The 19043-nt window shown below is 37.4% G+C and overlaps 1 protein-coding gene across 4 annotated transcripts; it reads left to right on the top strand.

Moving 5' to 3' along the window:
* The first annotated feature begins 2003 nt into the window (after positions 1-2003).
* SERBP1 (SERPINE1 mRNA binding protein 1) lies at positions 2004-15499 on the top strand. 4 transcript variants are annotated; one of them, XM_036349841.1, is made up of 8 exons: positions 2004-2441; positions 5815-5965; positions 6577-6717; positions 6847-6918; positions 7513-7632; positions 10407-10584; positions 13090-13263; positions 14891-15499. In XM_036349841.1, exons 1-8 carry the CDS (start codon positions 2129-2131, stop codon positions 14945-14947), a joined length of 1206 nt encoding a protein of 401 aa, XP_036205734.1. In that variant the 5' UTR covers positions 2004-2128; the 3' UTR covers positions 14948-15499. The 4 variants fall into 4 exon arrangements, with proteins under 4 accessions (XP_036205734.1, XP_036205733.1, XP_036205737.1 ...); XM_036349840.1 differs by having other exon boundaries at positions 2005-2441; positions 6829-6918; XM_036349844.1 differs by having other exon boundaries at positions 2006-2441; positions 7558-7632.
* Positions 15500-19043: the final 3544 nt, after the last annotated feature.

Genomic DNA, 19043 nt, shown 5'->3' with positions numbered 1-19043 from the left:
AAACCAGGGATCTGTACATAGGATAAAAATGACTACAAACAGGCCAGCCCCACTCCCCAGACTATGGCAGAAGTAGGTAAGTTACTTAGTCCCTTCATTTTCCTCACCTTAGAAATGAATGAGTTGATGCGAGGATGAAGTGAGGTCACACATGTAAAGTACACCAAGCACATAGTGAAACATCAAGTTTTAGCTCTTAATATTGTGGCAGTGGCCAGAAAGAGGTAAGTTGTAGCATATATCTCAAGGATGCAGCTAACCCTTGGTAAAGAGAAAATGTTTTTAGAGCATGGAGATCTTCCAAATTGCACTTAAGCTACTTTCAAAGGTGCTTGAAGAATGTGGTCAAAAACTCCTTTGTCTTTTATCTTGGTTGGATCCACAAGAGCCAGAGCTTGTAGAAGGGGGTGGGGATGGGGGTGTGTGTGAAAAGGGAGTGTGTGTGGCAGGGACTCAGGCAACAGAGAAATAGGTGACTTTGAGGAGTGGGGGCTGGATTTAGAGAAAAGAAAACCACCAGGCTTGCTGCCACATGCCTGTAATGTGACTCTGTCTTTTATTTTCCCTGGTAGGGAACTGATTTAAAATCTGCTCAGAAATTAGGAAGATCACATTCAGCCACGCTACATACTTTGCCTGATGTGCCAACGGTATTTAAGTCTTACTAAACACTGGAAATTAAGAATGGACTGACTTCTATCAGAAGGCAGAGTTCGGATTAAGGAGTTGATGTCAACAGTCTCCTAGTGGAGTTAGAAGCCAGCGTTAACTCCCGGCATTTGAACAGAGGTGTGAACTTGGTAAGCCATTTCACCTCTGAAATGGTTTCACCATCAGTGAAAAGGGAAAAGCACCTATCTAAAAAGCTGTCCCGGTGAAGGTTATTCACAGCACCTGGGACATAGAGGTGCATTTTCTATTATATTTTGTGTTAATGGGAAAAAAGTTTCAAAACTATGATGAAATACTTAAACACTTACAGTGTTACCAAATATGCTTGAATAGGCATTGACACTCAGTTACCTTAACAGACGTCAATAGTCTCAACTAATACGAATGCTGTAAGTGTGACCAGTCGCTGGCATTTTCCTCTCCTCATTGTACCTCTCAGCACACCGCACGCTCAGATGCTGTCAAAATGTTATTTCTTGAGCACCTTTTACGAACACCTAATCCTTGGCTCGCTGGACACTCGTGGACAACTGGATTGACTCTAGAAAGTGTTCCTGCAAACAGTGCCTTTTCGAGGCTTGCCCGGTGTCTAGCTTTTGCTGCCCTGTAAGGAGTTAACAGCAATGACAGCATCCCTCGCAAAACCGTATTTCTCACCCAGGAAAGGCGCGCAACACTCCCACGTGATGGTTGGCCTTTTAATTATTCTGCTCTCACGTCCCTGCGAGAAGAATCGTATTCGGCGTCACGTTAAACACACTGTCGATTCATTGTTAGGGATACAGGAGGGCGACTCCAGCAACTGTGCAGCAAGGGACTTGAACTGAAACAGGTCGGGTCCTGTCTGGGTGAGGCCGGCGAGGCACCGCCGCAATCCCGCCCCCCCCCCCCCCCCCCCCCGCCCCCCGGCCCCGGAAGTTTGCGAGTCTCCAGTTGTAAGATCTGCGAGTCACCTTGACCCTCCCGGAGAGGTGGAGAAAGTTATAACGCCTTGGGCCGGAGACTAGGGGAGTAAAACCAAAGACAGAATACTTTCGGGAGCAAAACACGCCGACACGTTTTCCTGTTTTCGGCACAGCTCGAGACTCGAGAGTTTAAGGGTGGCGAGAGCAGGTGGCAGGACTCCGCCCATCGCCGCATTTCCCCTCCCTCACCTCGCAAGCTCCACTCCCTCCCTGAAGTCCGGCCTCCCAGGCGCGCGCGAAGAGTTGTCGCGCTGTGCATTCTGGGAATCGTAGTCCCGGTGTCGGGAGCCGTCTCGGTAAAAGCCACTCTGGCCTACATACCCCATAGTGCCCTGCGGCGCCGGCCGCTCCCGGATGTGTGCCTGGCACCGGAAGAGAAGACGGCCCCCCTCTCTCGGCCCGGCCATCTTGTGGGAAGAGCTGAAGCAGGCGCTCCTGGCTCGGCGCGGCCCGCTGCAATCCGTGGAGGAACGCGCCGCCGAGCCACCATCATGCCTGGGCATTTACAGGAAGGCTTCGGCTGCGTGGTCACCAACCGATTCGACCAGTTATTTGACGACGAATCGGACCCCTTCGAGGTGTTGAAGGCAGCAGAGAACAAGAAAAAAGAAGCCGGCGGGGGCGGTGTTGGGGGCCCTGGGGCTAAGAGCGCAGCTCAGGCCGCAGCCCAGAACAACTCCAATGCGGCAGGCAAACAGCTGCGTAAAGAGTCCCAGAAAGAACGCAAGAACCCGCTGCCGTCCAACCCCGGCGTGGCTGACAAGAAAGAGGAGACGCAGCCGCCCGTGGCGCTTAAGAAAGAAGGTGAGTCTGTGGTGGAAGGTGGGGAAGACCCGGCGTGAGGGAAGGAGCGGGGCAGCTCCTCGGGCTCCGAGCGTCCGCGGGAGGTTCTGCGTCCGATTTCCTCCCGTTGCCCCCACATGACCAGAGCCCGGTCCTGCGAGCGTGGTAGCCTCGAGTTCAAAACACCTCCTGCAAGGTTCCCGCCGCGGGTCCCGGAGGCGAGCCGCCGTCAGCCTGCTCGGGGTCCTGGCGGCTGTCGCCTTCCCGCTGGATCCCGCCCGCCGGCGGGTGTTGGCCTGAGGCTCTCGGGAAGCGTGGGGTCCCCGGTTCCCTCCCGCCCAGAGCTCGCTCTCTGCTGCTCTGAGGTGCGGTTGCCTGGCTTGGGCTGCTGTCCTGCCATCTTGTCCCACGACGGTGCGGGGGGCCCCCGTGAGTGAGAAGCTGGGGGTCGGGTACTGCGGCGTGAGCTACCTGTCTTAGGTGCCCCATGCGCCTTCTTGTACCAGCCCCCCGTCCCCCAACACACACACCCTCCACTATTTTAAACTTGGTAAGTGGCTGCAGCGAGTGAAGCTGTTGGGAAGGGGAGGCTTTGGGCTGCATTCGATGACGCAGACGCGGGGCTTCTGAATGGAGAGTGGCTCTTGCAGGGAGCCCCGGGGGGTCGCGACCCTTTCTCCGCTACCCGACCCCCGCGCTTCAGGTGGGGCGGCTCCGCGCCGGCCGCGTGGTGAGAGGAGCGCACGGGCTGTCACGCTCGCCCGGCGGCCGCGGGGAGCTCTCGGGTGCAGCGTTCCCTCCACACGTGCGGGAAGCGTGCTCGGCGTCTCATTGGCGGCGGGCGGTTGCTGCTTCCAGGTCACGCCGGACGCTTCGCCCGAGCGGCCCGAGCTTGGCTGTTGCGTTCTCACGCATTCCGTGTTTGTCTTTCGTGGTGACTGGGAAGAGCAAAAACAGTTGGGGGCCAGGAAAAGCATACGGGATCCACAGCAAATAGCCAGGCTCCGGATCTTGGTTGGTTTTCTACAGTCAACGTTGAAACCTCGCTTTGCTGCCACGTGCTCCGGAAAGGAGTTGTTTCTCATGAGCTTTAAGTTGGATTCTTCCTCAACATTCAACTAATTTTCTTTTTTTAAATTTAAACACGTGTATTATATTTTGGTTTAGGGTGTGTGTGTGTGTTTTAACTAGAACTGTGAGGTTTTGACATAAAGAACTAAGTGGTGAATAAAACAAAAGAATTCCTGTACTAAAATTATGGGTTGGGGGAAGCACAAGTTGGAGTATTAGAAAGCATGTGTACACCGAGTAAGCCAAATACCCGTTTTGTCAGCTGAGACAGCAACCTGTAGCACAACTGAATAAATCGTTTAATTTAGCTTGTGTAATTATTTAAACTGCTCATCTTTACCTCTTTGATCAGAATAATCCCAAGAAAGCACATGAAAAAATTGAGTCTGAATCGTAAATCTAAAATGTGCAAGGTAGGTGTGTTCACCCATTTTGAATGTTCAAAGGATGAAGCATGTTTGAAATCCCTCAGTTGTTTTGATCATAAAGCCCACCTTTGAAATAAGCTCTTACTTGGAAACTAGTATTTTAAGTTACAAAGGTAGGGAATTGCTTCATAAATTTATAATTCAGTGGTCTTCGGGAAATCTCCCATATTAGCTACCAACATTTTCCTTAGATCAGTATTTCAGAGCACTCCTAACTTTAAATTGCATAAAACATTTATAAATAAAGGGAAAATGTTGAATGAAAAAACTCATTTTGAGATCCTGCTGTCAGTTGATGTTGTGGGCATTGGGGAAGGATAGTTAGCCTGATCCTGTGTTTGTGCTTTTGAAGAAAGGTCCTGGTATAGTGCTAGACTACCCTAGATATATATTTAATGTTCATATTATAAGAATTAGCTTTGTAGCTAGTCTTTTTTCCATTTGAAGAATTGAGAATTGACACTACAGACTATCACTGAGTATAGACCAATGTGATGTTTTTGTTTTTAATTAAAAGCCTGGTATCTAGTGAAAATCAAGTGAGCTTGCACGTACATCTAAATATATCAAGAGAAGCATGCATTTTTAAATGATGACTATTGGTTGAATATATTTGGTAAGTTTTTTAGATTCCGTAAGCCTAATATTGAATATTGGGTGGGGAAATAAGCCATTGTTCATTTGGGTGTGTTTGGCTTGGATATCATTATAAAGACTGGTTCCAAGCTCCACCCCAATACACTTTAGCTCTGATGAAATTTATTTAAGATGCTTTGGTGTAAGATCTAACAATGTGCCTACACTGAGAGTTTATGTGGAAAGGACTTTAAAATTTCATCAGAGTTTGGTACTTACTGTTTTACTCTACTTACAAGCACCTGAACAATTGGGTGAATCTTAATTGTGTTCCACTTTCTTAGAAAGAACCAGGGTAAATCAACTTAAGATCTTGTTAAAAAACAGTTCCTTGGCTGCTGTTTGGCCTTGACAGAAATTGTGGTTTGGGAATTATGGCATACCTGAATTTTACAGACTTGAGTTTAACCATCAATCTACTTATTCTTAAGGCCACCAGTAATGCATATTGGTTGCCTCTTGGAATTAGATACTAACAGGGTAAATGCACTGGTAAGAACAAACCAAAAGAAATGTTCTCCATCCATAATAGTAAAATATTGAGTATTTTAGAGGTTGCATAACAGTTTTTCTGTCAGGTGTAGTGTGTATAAAACATGTAAAAACTAATAGAGGGGGTACTTTTTTCTGGTTAAATAGCTATTTCAGACTGGATATGTAATTCTAGATGCTAGTTGTTTTCCTTTCAATTTTGTAATTTCATAGAATTATCAGTCTTTTTTTTTTTTTTTTTTTTTACACTTGAGGTTTTTTTTCTCCTCCAGATTATGTAAACTAAAAGTGTGGCCTTTACTTTAAAAAAAATTTTTTTTAGGGTCCTTATCTGTTGAATGTGAATGTGTATGGATTTGCTTGGTTATTTATGAATGGCTGCTGGTGTTATCGTTGGTGTATTTAAAGCCAAAATGTATCATTTGCCTAAAATTTATTTAAATTTAGAATTTTAAAGTAAGACTGGCATTTTAAAAAGTGAGTGGAGAAATGGCCACCTACCCAGGTAACTTCCAAGTCAGTTGCAGAGAATGCTTTTAGGGGGTGAAAGTGACTTGGCAAACTAGATAGAAGTTTGAAACAAGTTTATTTAAAATAGGAGTTTCTCTAAAGTACTTTGTTCCACTTTAGATATGCCCAGTGTTTGCCTTTTTCAGCAGTAAGTGCCAGTTAGGGGACCTGAAGATTAACATTTTTTTTTTTAGTCTAGGCCTAAAATTTTTGAGTTGCAAAAATAATTTGCTTATGCTGGTTATTTATCATTTTAGGAATAAGACGTGTTGGAAGAAGACCTGATCAACAACTTCAGGGTGAAGGGAAAATAATTGATAGGAGACCAGAACGGCGACCACCTCGTGAAAGACGATTTGAAAAGCCACTTGAAGAAAAGGGTGAAGGAGGAGAATTTTCAGTTGATAGGCAAGATTTTTTTCAAACCTCTTCATGTTTTGTCAGTTTATAGAGTCTCAACACAAAGCTATAAATTGGTAATAATTGCCAGGTAGCAGTGTGGCTGGTTATGTTTATCAGTTTTACAAAGAAACATCTGAATTGTTATTTCAGTAGCAGTTTTTAGTGTTCAACCTTAGATCCCTTGTAGTGAAACATTTTGTTGAATTGATAGACAATTTCTTTTTCTTGCTATCCCGGGATGTTAACAGGAAAGTTGTATTGTTTATAGCAAAGCAGATTATTCATTATGCAGGTTAGATTTGTTTATTTTAATTATTAAATGTATTGATGAATAGTAGTTTTATTAGGTTATTATGTAAAATGAACAACAATAAAAAGTATGTGCACTACTGAGTTTTAGACAATGTAAAATTAATGTTCTTGTTGTGGGCGTAGCTTCCTAGTTGTTTTTATTTCCTTTATGTGATTAGAAATAGACTGTTTTGAATTTTCTAAAACATGTGTTTATAACTGTTGGCTTATGAGCCAAGAAACGTATTCCTGTATTTTGAGTCTTTGAATGAATTTCCCTATTTTTTCTGAAAACCTGGGATGTATATAATCTTTATTTGTTGTAGACCGATTATTGACCGGCCTATCCGAGGCCGTGGTGGTCTTGGAAGAGGTCGAGGAGGACGTGGACGCGGAATGGGCCGAGGAGATGGATTTGACTCTCGTGGCAAACGTGAATTTGATAGGCATAGTGGAAGTGATAGATCGTAAGTCTTATATTGGTTTTTATTATATTATATTTGAGTCTACTTTTTTTTAATAAAACAAACTTTGAATTTCTAGAATTAAAGAGTATTATGTTAACTCAGTTTTGTTAGTTCTTTCTCACATTACAGTGGTCTGAAGCACGAGGACAAACGTGGAGGTAGCGGATCTCACAACTGGGGAACTGTCAAAGATGAATTAACGTTGGTATTCTGATTTTTTAAAATAATTTGAATAAAATTGACCCTATACCTTACTAGAGGCTTGTCCATAACTCTTAAATATTATTTGTCCCTGGGACAAGAATGGAATAACTCTTATCTTATAGCTAAATGTCTTGTATATCTTCCATACAAGATAACCTCTTGTTGGATATGTTTAGATTATAGTTATATGAAGTGACCAATTTTTTCATATTTCAGTATATGTGATATCAGTTTTTCTTTTCATATGTATATATAGCTTTTTCTGAAACCCTGCATTGAAGTTGTTTGGGTATTCTTATTTCTATGTCTTTAATAGTTTGTAGCTATTGACCCTTCTGGTTATTAGAAAAATTTGAAAAGCAAGTGAGGCATTATTTTAAAACTAACTTCGTCCTGTTTCTTTTTGAGTAAAATACTATAACTTGGATCAGTATACATTTTTAAATTATTTCCTCTTAAAGGTCTACTGGAGTATACATTTAGTAGGAAAAGACACAGGGAATGTGAGGATTTTAAAATATTTTTGTATAATGAATCCTTCAGCTACATGTAAATGGACCTAGATGCCTTTCTTTTTCTTTCTTTCCTTAGAGAGTCCCCAAAATACATTCAGAAACAAATATCTTATAATTGCAGTGACTTGGAGCAACCAAATGTGACTGAGGAAACACCAGAAGGTGAAGAACATCCAGTTGCAGACACTGAAAATAAGTAAGTTGGTTTATGTATAGTAGTAATGCTCCGTCACTGAAATCAGTTTGGACTTTTACTAAGAAAGCATATAGATTTAATTCTGTTACTTGATGGGTTTTTAACAGGAGAGACTTTCAGGGTACCCCAATTAATCAAGTAGTGTTTATATAGAGGAGTGTTTTACACATGTATATATTGGTATATTGGGCTCTAATGATTTGAAAAATGGAAATGGTTATTTCTATTTAAAACTACCATTGCTGTTTTAAAAAAAATAAGGGAAGATAGTAAAACCTGCAAGCCCCAAGCACAAAAATTAACTATTGTAACCTCAAAATAGAGAATAAGATGCTATGCATTTTACCTAATTAACCTTACTTGATAGAGATAATAGTAATGGATAATTCAAGTGATAGCTGTCCAGAGACATCAAATAGACGAGAACTAGAATCTGAAATTGGGGGTTACTAAAAATTAGACCAAATGGTTGAAATAAGAGAAGTTGTATATAGAACTCATAGTTCAAAGTACTTTGGAATCTATAACTGCAGGTTTTATTTTGATACAGTTTAAAACTAGGAAACATGACTTTAAAATTGTACCTCTTTGAAATTTATTTTCCATCAACATTGGATTTGAAACATAGCATTATTGACTTGCTTTAAAATATATGAAGAGAGCAAATGCCAGAATATGTTATTCACTAGATTTCTTAATCTTTTTCATTGTCTGTGTGAGAGTCTTTTTAGGTAGAAGACCTGGTTTTGAAGTTTTTATTTATTCAAGGGTGAGAGTTTTAAAGTTTCAAGTTATGCTGGTGGAAATAATTTAATGCCTTTCTCTAGTTTCCATCAATCAAAGCAGAAATTATATGCCAGTCATTTCTTATGGTATTGTGGTTTAAAGTCTTGCATTATAGATTACTTAGGTCTAAATCTTAACTGGGGCATATTCAAATCAATCGGAGGAGATGCTTTTCTAAACTTTGCTTTTTCTTAAGGAAGAATTGCTCTTACAGTGAACTATTACTAATGATTAGGGTATCATATTCCATGGGTTTATTGGAATAATACATTTGCTATTATTGGAGACAGAAAAAATACATGGTGTTAAATGATGTGTTGAACTTAGATAAATTCATTTATATGAAACTATATAGAATAATTTATTTGGTAAACAATGAAATTGTGGATGCATAAATGAGCCTCATGTAATATTGAGTACTTCACAATGCTCAATACAACCGTTCTTCCTTTAATAAAGAGTCCATATTTAAGTCACCGTAAGTGTGACCTGCAAAGATTATAAATGTCTACCAGAAGGAAATCATGCATTATTGATAGGGTATTGGAAGCAGATCTTTAATTCAGGACCCAGGAATGAAATTGAGGGTATTTGGTCTAATGATTATGATGATGGTATTAAGAACAGTCTCCAGAGTGGAGAGAATATGAACATAGTATTATATCTTGTGTATGGAAATACAAATTTATAAAGCAGTGCTTGGCTGACTTTGACTCCCTTATATATAGTTTCCAGAGCATTTGTTTTGTCTCACTTGATCCTTACAATAATCTTTGAAGGTAGGTGTCATGGTTCCATGTGACAAAATGTGCTGAGTTACATTACATTCTTGGCTCTGTCACAACTTAGGAGTAACTAGGAGTTTTTTTTCTTAGCTTTCTCATCTGTAAACTGACAGCTGGACCTTATATCCAGATCTCATCAATTCAATGTAAACTTGAAATTTTAAGGTAGGATTAGTCAAACAGTACAGAGTAGCATAGAAGAGAGAGATATTTGAGCTCTGAGGCTAACTTGATCATCTGCTATCTTTGGAAAAAAGCAGAGCTTCCAGAATAGCAAACAACTTGTTTGGTGACAATTGGAAATTGATATTAGATTAAAATAATGGATTTCTAGGCTTTCTTTCTGCAAAAATGGAAACTCATATAATAGTTATAATCTAAGAATTACATTTAGAAATAACTAATTTACTATTAAGTATTGAAACCAGTGTGTTTTGTGGAGAGTCATTTCTAGTGAAACCTCAGTCTCCCGCCCACACTCAGGTTGGTTTGAAAATTGGCATATATAGAATCTAGGATTTGTATAAACCTGGGTTTTAAAGATTCTTTTGTTTTGCCATCGTTATCCTAAAATAAAGGATAGAGGAACAGTTCTTTTTATATTCTAGAATGTGAAGTGTGGTTCACAGGCATTCTAGATGATAACATGAGTTATGTATTGTGGGAAATTAAAAAAATGTTTTAGGAGAAGTTAGGCCAAATATTTTAATTCTGTAACGGTACAGTTTTAAGAGAAAGTAGTGTTATTTTACGAAATGTGTATTTTAGCCCCGGCGGGGGGAGGCTTGGTTGGAGCATCATCCCATGCACCAAGGAGGTAGCGGGTTTGATTTTTGGTCAGGGTACATACCTAGGTCACAGGTTCAATCTCAATTGGGGTGTGTATGGGAGGCAACCAGTTGATGTTTCTCTTTATGTTTGGTAAAGCCAATTCCAGGTTGTATTACTGATAGATGAGCATTTAAAAGTTTATGAAGATGAATTGTGTTTTTCTTACTTATCCATACTTTCACTAATACAACAAGCGTTGAATACCTGGTGTCTACCAAATTAATGTTAGCCATTGGGTTACAAAAATTATGATCCTTCCACCCTTGGATAATTTTCCCTAAAAGATTGATTTACCAAGATTTAACTTCTTATAAGTAATACAAATTTTTGTCAGCCACCTAGTAGGTATAAAACTTAAACATCTTTTCACAGGGAAAACGAAGTTGAAGAAGTAAAGGAAGAGGGTCCAAAAGAAATGACTTTGGATGAGTGGAAGGCTATTCAAAATAAGGACCGGGCAAAAGTAGAATTTAATATACGAAAACCAAATGAAGGTGCTGATGGTCAGTGGAAGAAGGGATTTGTTCTTCATAAGTCAAAGAGTGAAGAGGTAAAATTAGTTTTTATGGTATTGGAAAACTTTTAGGTGTGTCTTGACAATTCAACACATAATTTTTGTTTATAATCTTTATAAAAAAGAAAAGCTTTGCATAGTGTCATTGGGTTAGGTAAATTGTTCAAAAAGGAAAATAAACTGCATTACCAAATAAACTGCATATTTTAAGAAATTTAGTCCTTTTATTTATTGTTATATTCAATCTGGTAGTCCCCATCCCCAAAAGCTGTTAGTCAATATATATCTTACAATTACTATATTTCATAAATACAGTCGGTCTTTTCAGAGTTTTAAAAATCATGCCTAAATTCAAGGACTTGTATTAGGTTGAAAGATTGGCATTTTCATGTGGCTTAACCTACAATAAAATGAGTGCCTTTATACAGTATTTAATACTTGAAATTGCGTATGCCATATTTAATGGTCAGGACTCTTCAATAAATGGTACTACCCTTCTTTATTGAGGAATGATGTAAAGACCAGAAAATTAATCTATAGGTTTCCTTTACTTACAAAACATGGAAACTAATGAGAAAGATATGTTGGTGGCTTTTACTTTGGCATCTTCTGCTTAAGCCTTGGGGAACATTCTTAGAGGAATGTCCCATTGCTACATCCTTTTAGAGCTTGTGTAAGTATGATATTTTAGTCATAAAGTTAAAATGTTATGAAGCCAACCTGTAATAAAAAGATGCAATAAGATCTTAATACATTTTAATTTCTTTAAAAAATAGTTGTGAAGCAAACTTGGAAACATTTTGAAATGAAAAAGGTTGAAAAGTTTTAAATATTTTTCTAGATTTAGAGGTATTTTTTAAAAACTGAGTCTATAAAAATAGTATAAATGAGGACATTGTTAAGTGTCAAGTCATACAGAAAAACAGAACATGTGGTTATTTTTTCATAGTTCTTGCAGATATAGTTGTATATCTGGGTAAAACAAATAGGATTTCAGATTAAAGAACTTTGAAAATTCTCCTTGGGGAGATTGTTGAACTAATTATTAAACTACTTAGGTTAATATGAGAAAGATTTATTGGGCACCTTTGAGACAATTATTTGTAACTGTTATGAGGTCCTGATAGAACTTTTCTCCAGAACAAAACACATACAAAATTATGATATAATTTTATAGGTGAGGCAATAATATCCTGAATCCTCTTCATGTATTTTATAGACCAGGTTAGGTATCATAGTTTTAAGTATTATTTTCCAGTGTGCTTTTCAGAAATAATTATACAAGGTGATGTATATGATTAGATATTTTTGAAACTATAAAATGTGAAATTGGTTATGAATAACAAACTAATACATTTTCACTATTAAGACACATTCATATGCTTTGCCAATTTATCCTACTAGTTACTCAAAGTTTAGGGATATGCCCTCAACATTCAGACTTTATATTGTAGTAAAACCTTTTAGATTGTTTCAGTAGTATATCAACTTGGACTTTTTTTGTTTCTGTGCTCTAGAAAATTGTAAAAGCTTCTCTTTAATAGATTGATATTGCTTTGCAATATCAAACATTTAAAAGTTAGACAGTATATATAATGGACTTCAATTTGCTAGCAATTTTTTGGACTTACTTCTCAGGCTTCTTTACAAAGACTTCTATTGCCTTTAGGTTGGTCTGACACTTAATTTGGTATTATATGATTAAAGGGATGAAAGCATGGATACAAATATAACATTTATTTGTACTTTAAGGGTAGTTATTGACACTTGTAATATATTTTTTGTTTGTTTTGTTGTTGTTTTTGCAGACCTGGTCATGTAGCTTATTACATAAATACAAAGGATCTGGATTTCACAAACATGACATTTTCATTTTTAAGATGGTTCCTTTAATATGTTTAAGGCGTAGTTTTACTTGGGTTCAGCTTTGCAAGGTTCCCTTATGTAAAGTTGTGATTCACTTGAATCTGTAGCTCTCCTGTTTATATGAAAGAACATATGAAAGTGTATGAACAAAAGTCTGTACACAATTTCTTAATCTGTGGTTGGAAGAATATAAAGTTTTCTTTAGAACTTATAGATTTAGTGTTAATAATAGAAGCCTTACATGCTATCCATGTCTTTATCAGGGGTTCCTTGATGGGAATCCTAATCTGAAGGCATCTTTTAAATGTACTGGTAAAGATTATGATTCATTAGGTTTGAGATGAGGCCCACTCACTTGAGTGGTTGTGATTAGATACCTTTAATTGAGACTTGCCAATATCACCTGTAATTTTTTTAAATAATACTTTTATTGAATTCAGAGAGGGAGATAGAGATAGAAATATCAGCGATGAGAGAAAATCATTAATCGGCTGCCTCCTCCACGGGGGATCAAGGCTGCAACCTGGGCATGTGCCCTGACTGGCCAGGAATGAAACCTTGACCTCCTGGTTCATAGGTTGATGATCAACTGCTAGGCCCAGAAGAAAGCTCATTCCAAAATTTGCAGCATTACTTTCTTAGTAATCATCCAGTGGCTTTTACTTAAATTTTCAGGCTCACGCTGAAGATTCGGTTATGGACCATCATTTCCGGAAGCCAGCAAATGATATCACGTCTCAGCTGGAGATCAATTTTGGAGACCTTGGCCGCCCAGGACGTGGTGGCAGGGGAGGACGAGGTGGCCGTGGGCGTGGAGGACGGCCAAACCGAGGCAGCAGGACTGACAAGGTAAGTTTTAAAGATTTATTTTGTTCTTTTAAGTAATTCAAGGACCTCTTTTGGTAAATCACTGCTTAAAGTCCTTTGGGGGACATATTGGAAGGAAAAAAGGTAGACCCTGGCTGGGTACTTGATTAGAGTGTTGTCCTAATATGTCAAGGTTTTGGGTTCAGTCCCCAGTCAGGGCATATACAAGTATCAACCAATGAATGGCATAAATAAGTAGGACAACAAGTCAGTGTTTATCTGTTTCTCTCCCTCACCATTCGTCCCTCTTCCTCTTCTCTAAAATCAGTAAGTAAAAAAAAAGAATTTTTTTTTAAAGAAACTACATTTTTGGTTATATATTTTTTAAAGTGTTTAAATGACTAAATAGTGGTGCCAGTAGAATTAAATTACCACACTTTATTGAGCACTTAATTAGGTGCTGGTCATGGTGCTATGCTAGGCATTTTATGTGCTGCGTCATTTGATTCATGTTACTATGTTGACATCCTCATTTTACAGAAGAGGAATTCAGTACAGGGAACCAAGTTAACTCTTGGCCTTTGACAGGGCCTACCTGAAATGCCAACCTATATCCTTTGCCTTCACTGGTTTTTTAGGTCTCAGTTTAACATAACCTTTGTGTCTATTGTTTATTGTGTGAAACTCACTAGATGATGGTCTAGTGAACACCTTTTTAGTTCTTTCTTTTTTTTTTTTTTAACTAGACTGTTACGTAAGAGGTGGGATTCATTTTTGTCCTAATTTTTGTCATGTTCAATGCCTTGCATATAGTGTACTACACAAAACAAGTTCTTATGAAATATTTTGATATAAGCCCTAGTAATTGATAGATTTGAGCTCTGATCTGTCTGATGTCATAGTTCAAGCTTTTAATGTTTAGGTATTATTAAACTAAATTATTTGAGAAAACCTTTTAGTTAGTTCATTGTCTCTTATTGTCTATCTAGGATGCAATCATAATGTCCTGAATTTTGAACAACTGATACACAAATTGGAGGACCCATTTGCTTGATTGGGTCTGCCAGTGTTTGATTATAGTGGCAATTTAAATATTACAGATTTTATGGTCACCAGTACCAGTGTAGTGATATTTTGTTTCTGTTTCTTCCCCTCATATCAGGTGTTTTTCAAGCCAATGTTATGTATGTGGACCTTTTCAATACTCTTTTGTTTTGTTTTGTTATTTGTACGTTATAAATAGCATTTGGCAGTTTGGTCCCATTCTAACATTGATGAATGTGCTGCTTAAATAATTGTAATCGGTTTGCTTTCACATTACTGCCATTATTATTTAGCAATTGGAGAAAATACAGAAATGCTTAACAAAGTAAGAATTTCCACACATATCCCATGTGAATCCACTTGTATGAGTATTAGAAAAATAAAATAACCCAGGCTATTACTAGGGAATTTTCCTAGATCTTGATAGAAATTTAGGGCAAGACTCATTGCAAATATTTGTGAACCTAGTCTGATCCATAATTTTGCCTTTAAAAGGTTTGACACATTTGAGTATTTAATTAGTATTTTAACTTCAAGGTATTTTAGAGTTCTTGTCTACATGTAGACACTGGCAATTTATTTTCAGGGTTTGAGCATTATTAATTTTGGTTTGTTTCTTTTTCAGTCAAGTGCTTCTGCTCCTGATGTAGATGACCCAGAGGCATTCCCAGCTCTGGCTTAACTGGATGCCATAAGATAACCCTGGTTCCTTTGTGGACCCTACTTCTCTGAGGTTTTGCATGCTTAAGGATCCCAACCGTCTAAGAAATTAAAAAAAAAAAAAGAAAAGAAAAAAAAAAGACTGTCATTCATACCATTCACACCTACAGACTGAATTTTATCTGTTTTGAAAATGAACTTCTCTCGCTACACAGAAGTAACAAATATGGTAGTCAGTTTTGTATTTAGAAATGTATTGGTAGCAGGGATGTTTTCATAATTTTCAGAGATTATGCATTACTTCATGGATATTTTGTATTGCTGCTTGCAAATATGCATTTCCAAACTTGAAATATAGGTGTGAACATGTGTACCAGTTTAAAGCTTTCACTTCATTTGTGTTTTTTAATTAAGGATTTAGATGTTCCCCCAGTTACAGACCGGTTTTAAATATTGGACATAATATCCGTTTTAGTACCTGCTTTGCATTTACACATATGGTCAACTGGGACATGTAAACTCTGATTGTCAAAATTTATGCTATGTGGAATACTAATGACTTTACATATTTTAACTTAGTTTTAATATTTTTATTTCTGGGGAAAATCCTTTTTCACGTCTCATGATAGCTGTTATATGCTAAATCTTTATATACAGAAATATCAGACTTGAACAAATTCAAAGCACATTGGTTTATTAATCCTCGCTCCTGCATAGTTCATTAAGTTCAATTTATAATTGATTGACAATTTCAACTATATTTAAAAGTGTGTGACTTTCCCATTTCAAAAACCAAACTAGACACCTTACGGTCTAATAGAAAGTTGTTTAAACTACTTATTGTTGAAAAACACCTCCTGTCAGGTGAAATAGTTTTATGGGTGTTGGGCTTTTCACCCTCCAACAGGGTGGGTATAACAAAGTTGATTTGGTTAATTCATAAACTGCTTCTGGCCACTCGATATGATTTGTTTGTGAAAGGTTCCAAATCAAAATTATATACCCATAATCAATGATCCTTTATCCCTTCCCGTTCTAAAGAAACCAAAGGGCCTGGTTAGTATGGTAAGATGTGGGAGTGTGTTACTTTTTGGAATTTGGAAAGCAGACAGCTTTACTTTCTAAGGTTGGAACAGCAGCACCACCCATGAAATATAAGCCAAAAATCTTATTGATGCCTAATTTCCTACATTGCTGTTAGCTTTGGTCTTAAGTTGATAAATGACTGTTCCACAGAAAATATCTTTTACCTCTTCCTATATTAGAAAAGTAGGTTAATAATGGATTACTGAATGGGAGTGTCAGCACACTTAGTAAACATGTAGAGAATGATCAATAAACAGGTTTTCTAGGATTTTTTTTAAAACCTTCTGCCATATTTATTTTTAAGCAGAAAAGGAATTTTATTTAGCTTTAAAAAATTTTTGTCACTCATTTTCAGTAATTTTCTACCTATGTGTAGTAATGTCCAGTTTTTAAAATATTGAAAATCTTAAAATCATAAAATGTCTGCTGTTTGCTGATTAGCTCCCCCATATACTTCCAAAAGAGATGTACAGTATAAAAGTTATTCATTTGAATTACATTTATTAACCTAGTTACTTACTAGTTTGACATCTTATTAGGAAGGAGGTAATTGGTTTTTAATGATGAATAACTTGTGCTGATGATTTGAATCTTATGCAGAGTGTGTTCTGTACTGGTGCTAATGTCTAATATAATTTTATATTTACCAACATAACTGCTACCCAGAGGCAAGTGTTAAATTAGTCCATATGGACTCTTGATCCCTCCTAAGTTAGTGTGTTTGGACTTTTCATCTGAACTCATTTCTGGACTTGCAACCTGCTTATAAACCTCTTGATTTCTAGCGACATAAAGAAAACACCTGCTATTAACACTTCACAAGTTCCACTCTGTCAGCCATTGCTGGCATTTTGTCAGTAGAGAATACACAGCAATATCTGATATGTTGCAAGCTTTCACAATAGCCTGAACTTTAAAAAGTTAGTCCATTAGTTGTATCTGATGGATGTAAATTTGCCTCCTAGTTCACTTTGTGTCAAGCTAAAACTGTGAACCTAACTTTCTTTTATTGGTGGGTAATGACTGAAAATAAAGATTTTATTTTCATGCTCACTTCTTAAAAGTCATAAAAACAATCAAATAGGAACCCATTTATCGTCATGTGTTTTCTGGCCTGTGTGTGCACCCCAAAGATAATGCTCATATTTCATTTTTTACCTTATGCTTAGATTTTGTTTATCTGGGAGGGATGCCTATTTTAATGAGTATTATAATTAGAAAGTTGAATTCTTATAAAATGAATTTGAAGGACTGACTTTACATTGGCATTTCTCTTAGCATATCCTATTTTGAATGCAGAGGTTAGTTATACTGAGCACCACTGTTTTTTGAAGGGAGTATTAAACTGGATATAATACTCTAAAGAAATCCCTTGATACAGATCCATAAATAACAATTGTGGCTGATTGAATGTTTTAGTGAACTTTTATGGATGCTTTTAATTGGAAGTAATGCCAGAATTTATTAAGATATTTTCAGTTTGCATTGATATGATAGGAGTATGATTTCTTCTTAATTTAAATACTGTTTGAGACCTGTGTGGAGTTAGGAAAGATTTTTAAATGTGTCGCTAGGTATTATACATATAGTTAACTTTACTCACTTTTAAAAGTGGAAGTAGGACATACACATCATCTCCAGGGTTTAAATATATTTGGGGCTTATTTTTTGGTATGGGTTTGGAGGGAGTATATTAAGTAATCATTCTGAATGTGTTATTTTTCTAATCGCTAGTGATGATTGCACTGAAATAGAAAAAATCTTATATTCTTAGGGAGTTGCATATGAAGTCTAAATATTATATATTGGACTTCAAAAATAATCTTTAAGAGCACTAGCTTTGTGTTGAAGGAACCAACGAGTATTAAAGGTTAAAAAAAATTAAAGAGAAATGTGAAACTGCTGGAACCTAATACTATGAACATCTATCCCAACATTTAAGTAACTGGTATAACAAATCCTTGGCTCTCAGGTGCATGTAATTCTATTTTTTAAAGTAAATAGAGCAGTGGTTCTCAACCTTGGCTGCACATTAGAATCACCTGGGAATCTTTGAAATCCTGATTTCTGGGCCTCATCCTCCGGAAATTCTGTTTCTTTGTTACTAATGTTGTGGCCCCACCCCATAACAAACAGTTTCCGGAGGATGAGGGCCAGAAATCAGGATTTTAAAAAGATCCCTAGGTGATTCTAATGTGCAGCCAAGGTTGAGAACCACTGAAATAGAGGCTTAGAAAATAGATTCTAACCCAAACATTTGTAATTATGCTGAGATTAACATGTAAATAAGTGTTTATTGAGTCTGAACCTTATAAAAGCCAGATCTCCAAGTTAAGTGGAAAAAGCCTAGAAGTTAATTACCGTTATACTTTGCAGAGTATATCTAGTGACAGAGCAGTAAAATCGCTAATCAAGCTTCAGACCAAATTTAACAACATTTGCAAAATTGTCAGGTTTTATAGTTGAGCTATAGATTATCAGCTTTCAGAAATTTGGGTTCAATTACTTTTTGCTCGGCCTGGGTTTACCTTGGATATGTTCTCTCCATTTGAGACTCTTACTTGATTTTGAAGTTATGCAAATAGGAAGTTTATATGAGAAATGATTGGAATAGGTCTGTTTCAGTCTGAGAAGAATATAGTGAAAGGTTGTGTCCTAAAGAATTAGAAGTTTAATTTCAGAAAGTAATTCGGGTATAAAGATAAATGATTATGGCCATCAAGATTTTGGCTACAGAAAAAAGTAATAGTATGGAAGTGTCATTTAAATAAAGTGCTATGTCTAAGCCTGGGGTCTGCAAATTTTCAGCCTGTGGCTTGTTTTGAAAGGGTTAGAAACAAAACTATTCTACAAAGATGTATGTAGCCCACATAGCTTAAAATATTCTCTGGCCCTTAACAGAAAACGTTTGCTGAATCCTGATCTAAGCTATCACTCCTAGGTCAGCACATATAAGAGTTCTTTTAAATAAAAGTGTCATTTTTAGCTACAAATTAAATCATCCTACCCTGTGGGAAGTTGTGAAATCAGAA

The sequence above is a fragment of the Myotis myotis genome, unplaced genomic scaffold (assembly GCF_014108235.1).
Source record: "Myotis myotis isolate mMyoMyo1 unplaced genomic scaffold, mMyoMyo1.p scaffold_m19_p_2, whole genome shotgun sequence".
NCBI classification, from domain to species: Eukaryota; Metazoa; Chordata; class Mammalia; order Chiroptera; family Vespertilionidae; genus Myotis; species Myotis myotis.
The sequence above is the reverse complement of the archived record's forward strand: the minus strand, read 5'-3'. Positions and strand labels throughout refer to the sequence as shown.